Source organism: Amblyomma americanum, chromosome 1 (genome assembly GCF_052857255.1).
Source record: "Amblyomma americanum isolate KBUSLIRL-KWMA chromosome 1, ASM5285725v1, whole genome shotgun sequence".
In the NCBI taxonomy this organism is placed as follows: Eukaryota; Metazoa; Arthropoda; class Arachnida; order Ixodida; family Ixodidae; genus Amblyomma; species Amblyomma americanum.
In genome coordinates, this window is record NC_135497.1 from 366,932,348 (window position 1) to 366,950,554 (window position 18,207).

General features: G+C 49.4%; 1 protein-coding gene and 1 long non-coding RNA gene across 2 annotated transcripts in view; one reads left to right on the forward strand and one right to left on the reverse strand.

The window, feature by feature from the left end:
* Positions 1-7,161, forward strand: LOC144101044 (uncharacterized). The gene is made up of 3 exons (XR_013307923.1): positions 1-91; positions 1,144-1,255; positions 7,099-7,161. It is a non-coding gene; the product is annotated as an uncharacterized LOC144101044 (long non-coding RNA).
* LOC144101036 (anaphase-promoting complex subunit 10-like) overlaps positions 6,460-18,207 on the reverse strand; it is a 22,730-nt gene continuing 10,982 nt past the window's right edge. The window contains exons 2-4 of the mRNA XM_077634049.1: positions 17,650-17,756; positions 17,400-17,562; positions 6,460-6,806 (exon numbers count right to left, since the gene is read on the reverse strand). Of these exons, the coding sequence (XP_077490175.1) occupies positions 6,521-6,806; positions 17,400-17,562; positions 17,650-17,752 (552 nt within the window). The 5' untranslated portion in view covers positions 17,753-17,756 and the 3' untranslated portion in view covers positions 6,460-6,520. The remainder of the gene's footprint in view (positions 6,807-17,399; positions 17,563-17,649; positions 17,757-18,207) is intronic.

Genomic DNA, 18,207 nt, shown 5'->3' on the forward strand with positions numbered 1-18,207 from the left:
GCCTCCGATCCTTCGTCTCCTCCGCGCAAGAATATTGCCTGTCGCCTCTTCGACGCAACGTGTTTGTCCCTGCTCATGATCATTCAGTCAGGTATGTCAAAAACAGTCTCCGTTCATAAAAGGGCGATTAAGTTAGTCTGCACGCTTCTGTGGCTGGTACTGCGCGCCGTGCTCACTTCTACCGCAGCACTGTATCTGATTCTCATTGGACAGCAAACATGTTATAATTTTAGCGCTACAAGCGGACTCCACCTGCCAGGTAGCTTTTTTTTTCTCTCTTATGGGTGAATGAATGGCGTCAGTTTATTTCTCTACCATAGAGTAGAAAGCAAACGATAAAACAGTAAATGTGGGACGTTGATAAGCAAGACATTAGATGCTCATTTTTGCTCTATGTTTGGTAGCGCGCGGCCATTTTTGTACATACCTTGCAAATTTTTTTGCTAACCCAGAGAGTGACTTATCATGCCAGCAGTTTTGCTGTATTCGAATGGAAGGTGCGTGTGCGAGTGGTGTTAAGTTGATATGCAACTTTCTTTACACTCATGTTGGGAACTAATGGAGAAAACTGGACTTGTTTAATTGTTTTCACAAATGAAAAAGTTTAGGCTGGTTGGTGACCGACAACTTGATCACAGAAGCGTACACTCTATGCCACCTCTTTTTGTGCTCTTGTACTCTTGTATTCTCTTAAGTTCAGTTCAGCGCTCAATCCTTGTGGGAGAGTGTAGGCTTTGTAGTGTAGTTTGCAAGCTTTTTCTGTTACCGGAATTTTGAATCTAGTAAGCAGTAACAATATAGTTCTTTCTTCCTTCTGTAGTTGCTGTTGTTAGACAATATGTTAATTATGTTAGGCACTTAGTCACAATTCACTGATACTCAGCGACTGTGGTGTAAAAGTTTGTCTAGCTTACTATGCGAGCAGCTGCCCGGTATAAACCAATGCACTGCGTCAATTACACATGTTATAGGTACGTGGTAAGGGCTGCAATGAATAAAATTTTGGTTCGAATGTTGTACTTTATAATTGCCAAAATATTCCTGTTGTTTCTTGAGCATGTGTGCTGCCATTATGTGGTTTAATGATTATACAAGTTATTACCAACCGTTACACCAATTCCATCAATGGTGCCACTATTGCAGTGCACTTGGCAGTAGGAGGGATGCAAAGGCGCGCAAGCACTGCGGCTCCTAGCACTGAACTTCAACCTGGCTTCTTCAAAACCGCACAAGTAGTCGAGAGAAGATTTGTGTGGTAAGTGTTTTATTTTGTAATTATTACATTGTAGCAAGTTCATAATCGCAAGATGTCCATCAATGAACATTATATACTATGTTATACAGCTACAACAATCGTATTGCATAGATTTTGGAGCCGTTCAATATTTTGGAGGACTTAGAAGTGAAGGAATTTTTGAATAATTGAGATCTCTTCTTATTGCCTGAATTATAATTACAGTTTTTTTCTCCTAGACTCCGATGATTTTTAGGAAAGAGGTGCATAACTGGCTCCCTGGGGCAGTGTACAGCTGAATCGCGATTTGAGGTACGTGGCGGTGGCGAGAGATGTGGGCTGCATGCATTAGCGCTGACAACGTTGTGGCAGGCACGCGCTACTGCAGCAATAAGCCGCAGCGTTCATTAGGTGAGAAACCTCTCGCGATCAACCATTATTTTACCGCCACCTGGCCTGGTGGGCGCATTGCCTATCTAGTGTGCGGAACGCACTCATCGCTAGAGGCCAAGCCGCGTGCACTTACCCCATACACCACAACTTTCGCTCTCTAACCATGTTAAGCAGTAGTTGATCCGCACCTAATTTTTATAATCAAAACACAAAAATATTGGCTTTCATCTAAAACTACGCACGATTATAATAACGCCAACTCATCGCGCGTTCCGTTAATATCATATTTATTCACAGGTTGCCTACGCATACATAAATAAACCCTCCTGTGTCGCTCCGACCGAATTCACTGGTGGTGTACTGCATTTGAAAGCACTGTCCGAAAATCGCACTTCGACATCAGTGGCTGCACAGAATATTATTGTTCTAGTCCCAGCATGTGAAACGGGCCTAAGTCTGGGTGATAACGTATCGTGTGTCAATGGAATGCCACAGCAATGCCGTATATATAATGCAGGCATCCTTAAACCTGTAGGACCCCAACTGATCACTATGCTGAGATTAAAATAAGGGGTGAGTGTCTCCACCCGCCGCGGTGGCTCAGTGGTTAAGGCGCTCGGCTACTGATCCGGAGCTCCTAGTTCGAACCCCACTGCGGTGGCTGTGTCTTTATGGAGGCAACACGCTAAGGCGCCTGTTTGCTGTGCTATGTGAGTGCACGTTAAAGGTCCCCTGGTAGTCGAAATTATTAAAGAGCCCTCAGTACGGCACCTCTCTGTTCGTTTTTTTCTTTCAATCCCTCCTTTATCCCTTCCCTTACGGCGCGGTTCAGGTGCCCAACGATATATGAGACAGATATTGCGCCATTTCCTTTCCCCGAAAACCAATTATTATCATTATAATCTCGCAACAAACGCACAATGTAGCGGAGAGCGAGTAGCCGGCAGCTAAGCACGGACGCGGAGGGAAGTGCGAACCCACCACTCGAACGTGGCCGCGAAGCGCCGCACGACAAACCAGTTTCATGCGAACTGCTGCACTACACCCCCTCCCCCCCTCACCACGCACATAAAGAATAGCACAGCCGATTAGCGTAGCTAATCAAATGCAAAGTAGGTGCGCTACCACTGCCTACCCCTGCAGCTATACGTTTATAAGCGACGCGAAGATCACCGGCGTTCTATGCGGCCGCTCCGCCTCCTCATCTGCAAAAACGCGGCCTCACCACCCTCTCCTTCGCGCTTTAATATCACTGAGCATGAGAGAGAGCTCTGGTACAAGTGCGCCTAGCAGGCTGCCTGCTGCAGCCTGCGCCGGCGGCCGCCCTCGTCGGCTGGTGCTCTCTCTCTATCATGCTCCGTGATCTTAAAGCGCGAAGGAGAGGGTGGTGACGCCGCGTCTTTGCCGATGAGGCGGAGCGGCCTCATAGAACGCCGGTGCACTTCGCGTCGCTTATAAACGTATAGCGGCAGGGGTAGGCACTGATAGCGCACCTACTTTGCATTTGATTAACTACTCTAATCGGCTGTATTGTTTTTACGAGGGTTGTGGGAAGGGGTGGGGTATAGCGGAGCAGTTTGCATAAACTAGTTTGTCGTGAGGCGCTTCGAGGCCACGTTCGAGTAGTTGGTTCGCACTTCCCTCCGCGTCCGTGCATTAGCTGTCGGCTGCTCGCTCTCCGCTGCACTGTGCGTTTGTTGCGAGAGGAGGAGGCGCTGACATATTTTAATCCTGGCATAGTGATCAATTGTGGTCCTACAGGTTTACGGACGCCTGCATTATATATACGCCACTGATGTGGCATTCCACCCACACTAACAAACATTAATAGCAAATATTAATGACATAGCATTTAAGCTCTCGTCGAGGGAGAACCCCGATGTTCTTTGATACGAAATTCAGTGTTTGGTCGAAAGAGTTGTGATGTCTTAAAGGCCCAAGAGGGGAATCAGCCAGGCCAGTTTGTGAATGTCAAGAAAAATTCAAAGCGCTAAGGACGGGACAAAGTGAAAGGAGACACACACGCCAGCGCTACTAACAACTGAAAGAATTTGGTTGCCACAAGAGCAATATATATCCATGGGCAACGCCCACACCCTAAAAACGTAAAAAAAACATTAGCAAGGTTCTGCGCATGCTCAGCCATCGAGGAATCTAATCTCTTTTCGTTTCAGCGTTAGGGAGGGCGCGCTGACACAGGTTTTCCCTCTGCAATGAATAAGATAGGCTGCATACATTTCGCGCACACGCTGATGCTGGTACTTTCTTAGAACCGTGCTTTTGTCAATGTTTGTCGTGCACTTGCATGTGGTGGACACCTGGGAGGATAACAAAGACTTAAAAGAAGGAGCAAGTTAAAACCTACCTGACTAAGGAGTGTAATGGCGATAGCCATTACAGTCCTGTCAGTCTCTCGCACTTTGCTTAGGATGACGTCGTCTTCTTCTATTCGTGCGCAATGGGTACACACTGCTTTCGCATTTCCTTCTTAAGGTGTCTTAAGAGGGCCCCTAAATTTTTTGACACGAAAGACTCTAAAATTGCCTGGAACAAATAAATCAGTGCTAGGCGCAGCACTCTCAGAAAAATCTTAGAGTTATGTACAGAGACCCTTAAAGGGGTCAAGGCCGCCGGAAATATGAATGCGTTTAACCCGCACGGAATTACGGTACACTATTACATGTTCAATAAATAGCTCATTATGGTATTTTTTACAGCCAGCGATGGCATTATGAAATAGGGGTGTCATGTCAGGCTAAGAAAGCTGAACTATTCGGGAAGAGCCAGTCGCTATTTTTGTAACTTACCTCAATTCTTGCCTTTGTCAGCTTAATTTCGAAGCTGTGCTTCTGAAGAGCTCTAAGCACGTAGGGTACCTAATGCAAGCGAAAATGACGAATTGTCACAGAAACGTAGACCGCCCGTCTCAGATACCCATTCCCCATGATGATGATGATAATAATGATGATAGATTTTTTTTGCTCAAGGGCATCTGAGGCCAGAGAGCGCCGAACGCAAGGCAATTGGTCGACTACAGTTAATGGAATGTGCTGGGTTTGAACTTTTTTAAAGAGCGCCACTATCACAGTGTGCGTTACGAAATAAACTTGAATCTTGAAAGGTGGTGTATAGGGCATAAAAAGTGATTTGCGCTGTATTATGAGATGAGGAGAAATTTATGAAAGGCTACGTATATACGCTTTACAAGGTCAAAATGCCTTAGCGGAAGTCCTTACCTGGGCAAGGGCTGCAAGGCTCCTGACATGTCTGATTTAAAAATAAACACAAACATCTATAAAATGACGAAGAGGCTATGGTCCATGTTGGTGAGAAACTTCATGTAGAAAACCTACTTTTAACAAAAACTTAAAAACTCTTTTTGAAGGAAACATTTATGGTCACTGATAAAGAAGGACGGGTGTGTATGTATTTGATGCATGTAGAGCTCTGGAAAGTGGCGTCTCCTTTCCGGCTCTAGCCGCCGACGCATGATTAAAACATGGATAGGAGTAGGAGTAACCCCCCGGTCACCGCATCTAGGGCAATGCGGTGCCGGGGTGTTCGTTAGAAGATAGGAATGCGTTGCATATGTGCGGCCTATAATCAACCCGCACAAAGTTACTTTTTTGAATCTCCCTTGTTTTTCTGTGGCATACCTTCCTGACCTCGCCTTTAATGCGTGTAGTTTGTTTTCGTTGCTGCGTTCTAATCATATTTGCTTTACTCTCGAATCGTGTCCCTGATGTGTGGTTAAATGGTGGAGCTATGGTTCTCGTAACGCAGCGCAACGACTCGAAGCCAAACGGGAAATGGACAAAACACAGCGCTTACTAATAACAGCACGGTTTCACTCAGGACACCATACCACAATGTCCGCCATATCGGGATCCACTGTCGTTATTGTTCTTTCCGGCCGATTTTCGAGAAGAGCCAAATTCTAGTAAAAACTAAAACCAACTCACCAGAGAAATAACTGACGCGTCAGAGATTATGAGGCTATGCGTGCAATGCATAAGCGCCCTTTCTGTTGCCTATCGGACGAAAAACCACGAATACTTGCTGTTCTCACATTACTTGCATCGACAAACTTCTGCAGGCTCAGAATGATTTCCCTTGTGAATCTTGATGTTTTCTCTTCTTTCTGTTTTTTATGCGATACCAGCGGATAATTAAGCACTGGAGTCCTGAATAAAGCTGTTCTGTCAATAGTCAGCGCTGTCTTTTGTCCATTCCTCGTTTGGCTTCGAGCCGTTGCGCTGTGTTACAAGAACCATGTCTGACGAACTCGCCCTCCAGTTGACGTTGTATTCGTGAGCCACGCTTTGGACTATTAAGGCAGAGCAGCAGTGCTGGCTCGACCGGCACTCCTGTTTACCGTAAGGTTCTTATGTGGAATACGAGATAACATTGAAGATGATGCACTGCTGCGAAGTCCAATTTCACTGCTTTGGTTTGGCTATTACACACACACGCGGTGCTATAACGCTGTCTTCAGCACAGTGAACATCGTGGCTCACTTTCCCTTATAATCTTCGTTAATACTGCGTGGTGCGCTCACATATCGGGCATATCTGAACGCACACAGGTTGACGAACAATACTTGGACCAACCCAACATTAGGTAGCCCTTTTTGTAGAACAAATGCTGACGTCTAGAAGTTAATTGTTCCCTTTATGCGATGAGGGACGACATAACGACTGCTTTAGGTTCTTCCGTGCAGGCAATATGCTTGACCTTGAGCAAGAGTAGAGATAAGAATAGCCGAAATTTGAAGATAAGGAATCAAAGCACAACACGGGTGCAGAAACAAATCGCTTTAAACAGCTTAAATCAGTACAAAATAGCATCAAGGTCTAACCTGCATGGGGCAGGGAATGTTTAAACGGTGATCTCTCAGCGGATGCTGCTGAAGGCAATGAATTCCGCACTTGTGAAGTTGACACCGGGCAAGACGCTGACGGCGGCTCGCTTAACAGGAGAGTACAGCTTGATCTGCCGCAGGTGGGTGTCCTGGCCATTCTTGTGGTTGGCCAACACTGCAATCTGCACATGGTAGGCGCGCACAGGGCGGCCATCCGAGTCTTGCGTTGCAATGTGCACCCATCCCGTTGGCTCATTCAGGTCAACAGTATCGACCACCCGCAGGTCGTGGAAAGTGCTTCCCACTTTCACGGCAATTCTGAAAGCACAGGTCAGACCAAATGTTAACACCATGCGGGCACTTTCGTTCATGGACTACAGGAATCAGCAATGTGAGACGCAAACTGAATTTGACCGGCGTTAGCTGATTGGGGCAGCCTCTTTAGCCTAAACCCTACGTCGTGGTTCGAATGTGAAGGCATTCCGCGCAGGTTGCGGAGGAGTGTCATGAGGGTGGGGGGAGGGGGGGCGAGAAAGGAGTGGCCTGTGTGTGGCGATCTTGCAGCGGACACCTGAACCGCACTGCACTCTTGGGCATAATACCTACGCAGGAGTGCGAGAGCGCCAACTGAAGAATGACGGCCCTGTGACGTGAACAGCGGAGACAACAGAGGCGTAAGAAGACCGGAGTAGATTCCACAGCGTTTAAAGAAAAATTACAGCCACGAGGTGGAGTGCATTGCTCTATGTATTGTGTTCATGTTTCTGTGCGTGTTCTGCCGAGTAAGAGAACCGAGAATGAAGTGCGTAGTGTGGTGTGAATAAAAGAAAACTAACAATTACACCTGAGTACGTCCTGTCTGAAGAACATCAACGGCTGTAAGAAACAAACGCGCCGAAGCGCAGCGTGTGCCGTGAGTTGCATGCACCCCAAGATGATGTGCGAGGATCAGCGTTCGCGGTGGTCTTGCTGCACGCAATTTTCATGTTTAATGACATCGCCTAACCATTATAACCCTGTTGCACGCGAGACCAATTGTGAGCTGCATAGTGTGTTCAACGAGCGACGCAGTCCGAAAAGACCACCACCAACAATGGCAAGCTGCACAGGCCGCGTCCCGAAGCGATCCCGAAGTTGTATCCGGCGGCGAGAACAGGTGGCGCCATGAATGTAAAATAGCGAGGTGGGGGAACATCCAAAAATCTGCGAATGAGGGCTATTTGTAGCCAATGAATTTAATCATGGGTGCGACATGTGCGACAGGCAATACGGCTCTAGCGTGACATTTGGGGAGTCACGTGCAACCGGCCCATTCTCTATGAGTATTGTGGACCGTAGACTGGGCGATATATCAACGCCTTATCACGACACGGAGCGGACAAAGCAACCAGAATATGTGCGTGCGCCGAGAGTTGACGCCAGCACGACGTCGTCTGCTAAGATTTCTCACATCCACGCACAACCCCTGTCGCTGTTGGCGCCCGCGTCTGCTAAGCGATGACAGAGGCAATTTACTTTCAGTACGTGAGGCATATGTTACCATGCATTTGTTCTTTCTGCGAGGACCGTGAAATAATAGGAAAGCTACATAAGCACAGGTGAGACACAGCTTGGTGCGAAATCCAAGTCACACGTTGAAAGCGCATTTTTTTACAATTGTCATTGACTTCTGCACAATATGAGATGCAGCTGGGACACGAGGTTGTAAACGAGCAGCGGCAATAAACTTGAAAGTTTTGCTCACGCCATTCAGGGCCGTTATTCGTCCACACAGTTTGGGTAGTGTATAAAAGCGCGTCGGAACACATATGGGTGAGAGAGAGAGAGAGAGAGAGAGAGAGAGAGAGAGAGAGAGAGAGGGAGAGAGAGAGAGATGAGAGAGAGAGAGAGAGAGAGAGAGAGAGAGAGAGAGAGGAGAGAGGCGCAACGCAGCTAGGCGGGCACGAATGAGCGGAGCAAGGGAGGCAGCGAGCGTCCTATTATGGGGGCGGCAATTTTGACCCATGCAGTTCTCTTCTACCCAGAAGTCAAGAAAAGGCGCTACCATATACACTTCGTCCCCTTTATAGAGAGACCTGTGCAGGCCAATTAACACAACAGTTTGTCACTTCGCCACGGGAGATGGTGATAATTCTGGTACTTTCACGCTGTTGACGACGGATGCCAGTCACTGCTTTTCATTTTCACGTAATACAGTCGCATTTTCCCAATAAAAAGACAGGCTTTGGTAAGATTCGTTGCTTCCACGCGTAAATTTCCTGCTAGAGCTGGTTTACTGTGTACTGTGCTGCTTTGGGGATTTGCTTACACAGCGCAGTTCGGCTACAGTAAAGAACAGGGGAGCTCTGCTATGTTAAGCTTAGGTCGGCACACTCACTAATGAGCGGACTCATATCGCATCACTCACACTGACGTCTGTGGTTTTGAGTGAGTGGTCGTGTGTGTGTGAGTGCGAGCGAGTGGATGTGACTAAGTGTCAGTGGAGATGAGTCTGAGTGCGAGTGAGTGAATGCTAGTGTGAGTGGCCATGAGTATGAGTGAATGTGAGGGGAGATGAGTGGTGAGTGGACATGAGTGGTGCGAATTGATGTGAGCAGCTGTGTGTGGTTCTGAGCGAATGTTTGTGGCGAGTGGATGCGAGTGGTGCATGGACGCAACAGCGAAGTTTGCAACTTGCGTTTCGCAACGACGGTGTCCAATGTGTGTTGCGCGACGCCGGAGTTTTTGGAAGCCCGAAGCAGTGAATTCCGCTGGCACAGGAACGTTGATCTTTCATTGCTGTTTGCCTTACTATAACTCAGTTTCAATGATCAGGTGCAACGCTGTGAAAGGTACGGAAGGAGTCCGCACGGAAAAATAAAGGAATGCGTGCTACTCCGTGCGTGTTCTGTGGCCGAGTGGTCCGAGTCACGAGAAAGCGATAGCGTGTCGTCACCAATAAGACCTTTTTTAATAAAGCTCATAACAGATGTGTCGCGCAGTAAGCCTGCAGGCAAAGTATTTACTATGCCTCGTTCACAACAAGAAGCGCACTATTTTTTGGTCGCGGATTCAGGCAGCGCAAACATGAACGCTAGCTTTTACAGCGCTGCACGTGATGTATGAAACAGAGTATAGTTCACCGCTGGCATGAGCGCCCGCTGTTCGCTGGTGCAATGAACCGATTCAGGTTGTGTCAGATCCTTAGATCGAATTTTGTGCCACTCCTAGAAACGTAGATTCCTCTTGTCACGCCTCCTGCGCGGCTTAAGCTCATATACGCTGAGTTCCAATGCTTGCTGCTGAAACAATGAGCGCCCGCTTCTCAGCAAAAAGTAGCGTAAGGTTGGATCTTGAGCACTGCAGTGAACGCGAGGATTTTTTTTTCTCTGCCCGGTTGTGTGCTTTGTAGAGCTGTGCACTGGTCGTAATTTTTTTATTGGACCGGGCCCGGAACCGGCTGAGCCTTCCATTGCCGACGCGAAGAACGTGCCCTACTTGGCCCGGATCTTGAACTGCACAAGCTTGACTGAAGGGCGGAAACGACGCGAAAACGTAGCGCGCTTTGAGGTAACGCCAGAGGTTCTGGTTTCTATCATGTACTTGAAGGAGCCCCGCGTCGCAAATCAAGCATGTGGTTTTTATTTCTTGTGTGCATACCATCAGACGTGGTGATGCCTTGACACCTAGGAGATAGCCGAAGTTGTAATATTTGATGTTTCAATCTGCACCCTAAATGCTTGTTTCTGTGCCGATTGTGAGGAAACATTGCGGCGATTTACGGTAGTGGATATGCGAGGTGGCAACCAAATTGGCCGCATTCTTTTCAAGTGGTTGGATGTACAGTTGAAACTTAATTCTCCTACACTGGGTAAAGGGATCTAAAATATAATGTGTCTCAGTATTGGTCACATTTTAGCTCGAGAAAAGACTACAAAAGGAAAGCATTGCAAGCGAATGAGAGCTAATAATAATCAAGCTAGGGCGACAGTTTTCGTTTCGCCTAAGACTATCCTGCATGTGGATACGGCTGCTAAAACTGCCAACACCGAGAAGGCAGCGAAGAAAAACTATCCGACGCGAAAAGTGACGAAGAGAAAACAGGAGCGTGGTGGCGGGAGGGGTGATATTTTTCATGTACAGGTCGAAGGCCGCCGGCCTGTTGGACACTGGACTGCTCTTAGATGAACGCCAGGGGCCAATTGCTCTAGTGTTGCGTATGTCACGAGGCTGCTACATCTCCATCGGTCCTCCACTTGCAGGTTAAATTACGGCGCCGATGGCCTTGACTTGACTAGGCCAGTAAAACTTTAACTTTAAAAAGAAAATTCTCCTGTGCTCTCCTTGCTTTCACAGAGTGCTAGTTCCTTTCATATGTGTATCACAGTATATAGGTCCCTTATCAATCTCTCTACCCCTAAGCTCTCCTTGCCACGTGAAATCCTGAAGATAAAGGAACAGCGCAAACGCCTCATAATGGGAGAGCAAGTTTTATTAGAAACAGGCCTTGATCATGGGAAAGTTGGAAGCCAAGGGGAGACGGGGAAAGTAGACGATGAGATGGATTGACCGAGTGAGGGAAGGAAAAAACACGAGCTTAGCTGAGCATACTTCGTGACCATGAGGTCACGATGAGACAGGCACGACCGTCCGACTGAAATGCCTCAACAACGGCATATGTGGTGTCACGTCCAGCAGCACGTGGCCACCGCGAGACGCCGTAGTGGAGGGCTCCCGAATAATTCCTACTCTGGCTTCTTCAACATGGAGTGACATCAACAGCATACGGCCGGATTTGCATTCCGACTCGAGCGCAATGCTGCTGCGGGATTCCATAGCGCGACCTTGATATAAGCAGCCGAACGTCAAAGCGACCAAAGCGACTGAGCCGCCGCGGTGGGCCAAAAAAAAAAAAAACGCGGGGTGAGGGCGGGACAAGCAGACATTAGGGTACGTTATATGTTTAATTCTTACACCACCCACAGCGGTGAACATTATTTTTCTTTTCCAGACACATTACTGTAGAAGTAGCGGGCTTCGTGTTCATGTGAAGCAATTACGTAAACACAAGAAAACACATGTACACGCAAAATCTACAAAATGAAGTGCATTAAGCATCACACATTTCATAAACAAAACACCTTGTACAGATATTTAGCCACTGTTTCATTATGACTGCATGTCTTTATTTCCCAACCGTTCCATGAGCTTGTCGCCATACCTTTCATAAAAATGCCAAGTTATAATTTTGTTTGTCTCTGTATATTTCTGTATATTTTTTCTGTACATTTGTTTCTGGATTGTGTTGCTTCGTTGCCGTCAATGCCAGGGGGGACCAAGATTTTTTTTTCAAGCCGTAAAGGAACGGCTCTTCTTCTTGGCCCCTTTCACAATGTGTACGTCATGTTGTGAAGAACAAATAAAAATGAATGAATGAAAAAAAAAAAACTTCCAGAGCGCTCCGCAGCAAGCAGAGAACAGCGATCGACTGACTCTATGATGGCTGCGAGGCACCGGAAAACTACGTCGTTCCGTCAAGGTCATAGTGCGCCCAGCCACCTCGTGAGAGGCGCCGGCTGAGTCATGAGTCACGGTTTGGCGCGCTCGGCGCGAACAGGAGATCACGGTCGGCGCCTGCTGTGGCTCCGTCGCTCCGTCCAGTATGTGCTCCTATATAGGGCCCCTGCTAGTGAAGGAGCCCGTTGAAAGGCGGCAGCCCGAACGATACGGAGCAGATCTTGTTGCTGGTCGGAGAATGCGGTGAGACGGCGGCGATGGAGACGGGAGGCGTGGCGTAGTCGGGAATTTCCCAGGGGAGCCGGTCTTAACGATGGCAGCTTTTAGGCGATTGATAGACACGGAATTCTGGCGACCATGCACATCATTAGTGCAGAACTTGTCACTGCGCTTGATGATACGAAACGGGCCATCGTAAGGGCGCTGCAAGGGATTTCGCACTGTGTCGCGACGGACCAACACATGTGTTGTCTCCAAATAAGCAGTGATGTAGGGGGAAACACGGTGTTGTAGTCGAGGTTTTGGGGCACAAAGATTGCGCTCAGCAGAGCGCAGTTGCTCCACGTACTCGGAGCTGTCCGGGTAAGGCGAGGTGGGTGAAGCGTCGGACAGTTCTCCTGGAAGGCGGAGGGGTGAACCGTACACTAGGTCGGCAGGTGTACACTTGATGTCCTTCTTTAAAGTACCACTAAGGCTAATCAAAATAACAGGCAGGGAAACCATCCTGCTGACCGTGTCGGGTTGCGCTTTCAAGGACGCTTTCAGGGTCCGGTGAAAACGTTCGGCCATGCCATTTGCGATGGGGTGATAAGCTGTGGTGCGAATCTGTGAACTTCCTAGCAAGGTCATGCGGTTCTTGGGAAAGGGAAGACTCGAACTGTCGACCGCGATTGGTGGTAATTTTAAAAGGGACACCGAAACGTGACACAGAACCCGAAACAAAAATTTTAGCGATGGTTTCGCTTCTGATGTCGGGAATGGGAAACACCTGAGGCCACCGAGTAAAACGGTGAATGCGCGTCAGCATGTAGGTGTTTCTGTCTGATGAAGGCCATGGTCCCGAAATATCAATATGAACCGTGTCGAAACGCTCCGAAGGTGGTGCGAAGGAACAGTAAGGAGGCAAGGTATGGCGATGAATTTTTTACTGCTGGCAAGGCAAACAACCGAGGGTCCACGCACAAATATCCTTGATGCCCGGCCAGACGAAACGCCGAGTAATTAAGGTGCTGCGTGGCGCGGATGACAGGGTGGGATAGTCCATGCAAAGAGTCGAAAACAGCACGACGAAAATCAACCATGACAAAAGGTCGTGGGTTCCCAGTAGAAAAGTCGCATAGCACGGGAACTGTGCAGGATAGAAGCGCAACTTCACGAAGGTTGAGCACTCCAAGGGACAGACGAAGCTTGGAAATTTCTGTGTCTCCTTCTAGCGCGTCAGCTAGGGCACTGAAATCGAGAGGCGTTGGTGGTGCGGCACACGATACAGTACAGACAATATTAGCCATGAGAGCGCATCAGAGGCAGCGTTCGCAGATCATTGCACGTGTCGGATATAAATCAGTAGTGAATTCCGTGATGTACGTAAGGTGACGACTTTCACAGGGTGAAAACTTGCTGTGGCAGATTTGATGGCAAATATCAACGGCTTGTGGTCGGTGGCGATAAAAATACACCGAGCTTCAAGAAAACGCCTGAAATGGCGCACAGCCATGTAAGCAGCGAGTGGCTTGCGGCCGAAAGTGCTGCAGCGGCTTTCGGTGGGGGAGAGCTTGCGCGAAAAGAACGCTAGCGGCTGCCACTATCCGTCAATGCAGTGCTGTAAGGCGGCTCCAACTGCCACATCAGACGCGTCTGTCATAAGGCAGAGTGGAGCGTCAATGTTGGGTAAACAAGAAGGATGACGTCAGTGAGCCGTGTCTTACCAGCTTCGAAAGAGCTGGATGCCTCATCCGACCCTGTAATAGGAGAGGAATTTTTGTTACCCTGCAGCAGATTAGTGAGGTGTGGAGTCCCTTGAGCACAGCGGGGAATGAAACGCCGATAAAAATTGATCAGTCCCAGGATCTCTCGAAGCTTTCGTATGGAAGTAGGCTGTGGGAAGTGACGAATTTCTTGCAGTTTAGTAGGGAGTGGCCGAATGAACGTTTGGCACGGCGAAAGTACACGCTGTCTTGTAGACGATCAGGTCGTGTTCAGCAAGGCGCTCGAAAACTATCAGAAATGTGAAATGTGCTCGTCCGCGTCGCCGCTAAAGATGAAAAGATCATCGATATAGGCGAAGCATAACGGAAGACCTCGGGTGAGTGCTTGAACAAAACGCTGGAAAGTTTGAGCAAAAGGGCATCCGCAGGTATTCAAAAAGGCAAAACGCTGTTATGACAGCAGTCTTGGGAATGTCCGAAGATTCGACAGGTATCTGACGATACGCTTTGACGAGATCGATCTTCGAAAAAACGGTTGCTCCGCGCAGTGGTGCAGTAAAGTCTGCGATGATAAGCAGGGGATAGCGATCGGGAATGGTGGCTTTGTTCAAAGTGCGGTAGTCATCGCAGGGTCGCCAGTCGCCAGGGGATTTCATTGGCACCATGTGGAGTAGAGATGCCCAATGACTTGATCATGGTCGCACAATGCCAAGCTCGAGCACGTGATTAAACTCGGCTCGGGCAACCTTGAGTCGATCGGGCGTCGTGAACGAGCACGGACAGGGGGTCTTGCGGCGATTGTGAGGTTGGTAACGTCGTAAGTGACGGGTAGCAAGGAGTTGGACGGGCAAAGAAAGCTTGGAAACTCGTTCAGTAATTTCTCAGAGACCGATGAAGCCGGGCTGTTGGTAACAGCGCTCAGGACGGCGGCTATCGGTGCCACTTGTACCACAAGGTGAGTCGTATAGCATCAACAAGACGCTTGCGAGAAATTTCCATGAGCAGGTCAAAGAGACGAAGAGAATCTGACCCAAGAACGGAGTAAGCCACGTCGGCTACTAGGAAAACCCATCACAATACACGCCGGAGTCTAATGTTCAAAGTGAGGGCACGTTCACCGTAAGTTGCAATGGTGGTCTTGTTGGCGGCTTGCGGCGCAACTGCCGGTTGGCGATTCTTCGGAAGTATCGACTAGGTTGGGACAAGACTTACTTCGGCTTCCATATCTACGAGGAAACGAAGACCAGACGCCTTGTCCAAGAATAAGCGGCGGCTTGCTGGACCGCCACCACTCGCCGCATCTAGAGGTGAGCCTGGGCATTTCCCGAGAAAGTGCAGGGTGATGCGCACTTCCGGGAGGCTGCAGTGAAGGTGCTGTGGTACCAGCACTCGCCGGGATGCGACGATCGAGATGAAGAACGCCGACGGGAAGAGGAGCGGCGACGTGACAAGGATCGAGAGCGTGCAAACAGGGCAGCGATTCGCGCGGATAGCTGGTTTATCTGGTTGCGGAAGTAGTCGCAAAGGGGCCGCAGCTAAGGTGGCGACGGACGAGATGCCTCACTTGTCGCTGATGTAGTGGCAATCAATGAAATAGACGGGGACGTGGCGTCCATGACGGAGTCGGCAAGCTGTGCGAGCTTCTCCAGGGACAAAGAATCTGCAGGGCGAGCACCATGCGGACGGTGGAAGGCAAGAACAGCTCTCGGAGTAGGCTTTGACCGAAAGAGGCCGCCTTGTCACCAAGGAGCTGCTGAAGACGGCGCAAAAATTGTGAAGGCTTCCGGTCGCCTTGTTCTTCCGCTGAGAGGAGCTTCTGCAGTCGTTGGCTTTCCGACGACGACGTACGCTTGAGGAGCTCGGCGGTCAAAGTGTCGAAAGGGTTTGTCCGCGGCGGAGGAAGAATGAGGTCTCGGATTGCTCCGGCAATCTCTGTAGGAAGCGCAGACACAACGCGCTGAAGCGTGGAACTCTGCGATGTGATCCGGGCTGTCACAAACTGGCTGTTGATTTGCGCCAGCCAGAGGGAGGGGTGAGCCGGCCAGAATTTCCACAAGCGATACGAGACAGCGGAGACCACTTGGGATGCGCCGGAGTCGGATGTGGCTTGCCGGGAGTCGCCGGTGGGTTCCCTTTGCGCCGCAAGTAGCCAATGGTTGCCAAGGTTCGAATGACCGTGGTCACCAAACATTTCTAGACGTAGAGGGCTGCGTGTTCAGGTGAAGAAATTAGGTAAACACAAGAAAACACATGTACACGCAAAATCTACAAAATCAATTGTATTTAACATCAACTTCCCGAGCACTCCGCAGCGAGCAGAGAACAGAGACCAGCTTAGACTACAATGGCTGCGAGGTGAGGAAAACTACGTCATTCCGCCAAGGTCATAGTTCGCTCCGCCACGCCGTAAGAGGCGTCGGCTGATTCGCGGTTTGTGCGCGCTCGGCGCGTACAGGAGATCACATACGGCGCCGGCCGTGGCTCCGTCGCTCCGTCCCGTGTGTGCTCCTATAGTTGCAAGCATCATCTATTGTACAGTGGTACGCATGCTCGCCTACCTAAATATCCTGTTAAAAACTCATCCTTTTAACGTCAGTGGACACCCATGGCAGCACGTACACGCAGCTCGGTCCCCGCACGTAGCGCCGGGCATCTTCACGCAGGCTGGATGCGGGTGCAAGACCCTCAGCAGTTGCCTTATGATAGCTGTACCGACAGACATTGTAGGATGCGGCAGAATTGCAATAAATGGAACTTGGGACGTGCGACAGCGCGCTTGCAGACGGAGTCGAAGATTTCCGAGCCACACGCGCGTTCACCGAACTGCACACATCTTCCATTGTGGCGCATCCCTTCGTGCCTACAGGCGCTAGCGTGACAAATGCACATGACGGCTTTTCGTTCCCTGGATACGATTCCAGAGGCACCGATATGGCACGCAATGCAGAGGCGCAGAAATACGAGAAGAAAACGCCGTTTCAACCAGGCGCCGTCATGCACTAAACCTTTGTTAGTGAAACAACGCATCGTGATGATTGAGAGTGGCATCGCGTTTGGACTCCAAGTAAATCACAAAGAAAGCCGCAAAACCCTTTCGGGCACAAAAACAGACGTGGCAAACGTGACCTCGACACTAAAACCCAGGCAGCCACGTGACCCATCCCGACCTTCACGAGGCGCGAAAAAAATTTCTGGTTTATGGTTTATGGGGGTTTAACCTCCCAAAGCGACTCAGGCTATGAAGGACTCCGTAGTGAAATGCTGCGGAAATTTCGATCACGTGGGGTTCTCTAGCATGCACTAACATTGCACAGTACACGGGGCTCTAGCATTTTGTCTCCATAGAAATGCGACCACCGCTGCAGGGATCGAACCCGCGTCTTTCTGGTCACCAGCCATGTGCCATACATCCACTGAGCCGCCGCGACAGCCTTTTCTGCGCTCCGTGCAATTGCATGAAATGTCGATGAGAGTGAGAAAAACCAAGTACCTCTTAGGTGTGTAGGTCTCGTCGCGTTTGTGGTCGACGTAGATATAGACTGCCTGTATAGCCGTCTTGCGGTGAAACTGAATATTGACTTCGTGCGGTTGAAGCCCATCCGATTGCCAGTACGTATCCAGGCTGTTGTCTCGCAGCTTATCGACGCCATATCCTGCAAAAAAGTGCGTTGACAAGATACCTCAGAACGCCCAGCCAGGATTCGCCCTTCGTGACGGTCGGGAGGTGCCTCATAGATTACCGGGCAGGCAGGAAGACAGCGACCACACAGCCTCGGCTCCCACCTCGCGAAAATTGCCCTGCCTCTCCAAACTTGAGGGGTCTTGAGCAGAGGAAGCGTTCATGGTCCTAATAAGACGAGAGAGAGGAGGAAGGAAAGTGGGAAGGTTAACCAGGAGAAAGTTCCTACTCGCCCTAGCGCCCACCTTGAACGCCGGCACTATAGTCAGCATTACCCGGAAGAGCAGATTTACTTGATGTGAAGGTCGGAAGGTCTTGCTTCCAGGGCGGCTACCGTTACAGTGAACAGACGCATATGGGTTGGTCGCGGCCGCAGTAGGAAAAGTCATGACAGACAACTTAAACCACGGCACAACGACAGCGCACAAAACGGCAACGTGGACTGTCCGTAGGCAGGCAGCGTTCAGTCTCGTAAGGGGTTACATAACGAGATGATTCTCGGTCACTTGTGTTGGATTCGGTGGCTCTTCCGGGCACAAGAGAATTTATTCCGGGACCGCACTTCTTTAAAATATTTATGCGGAACACAAACCCTTCAGCGCTACAGATTTTTTTTACC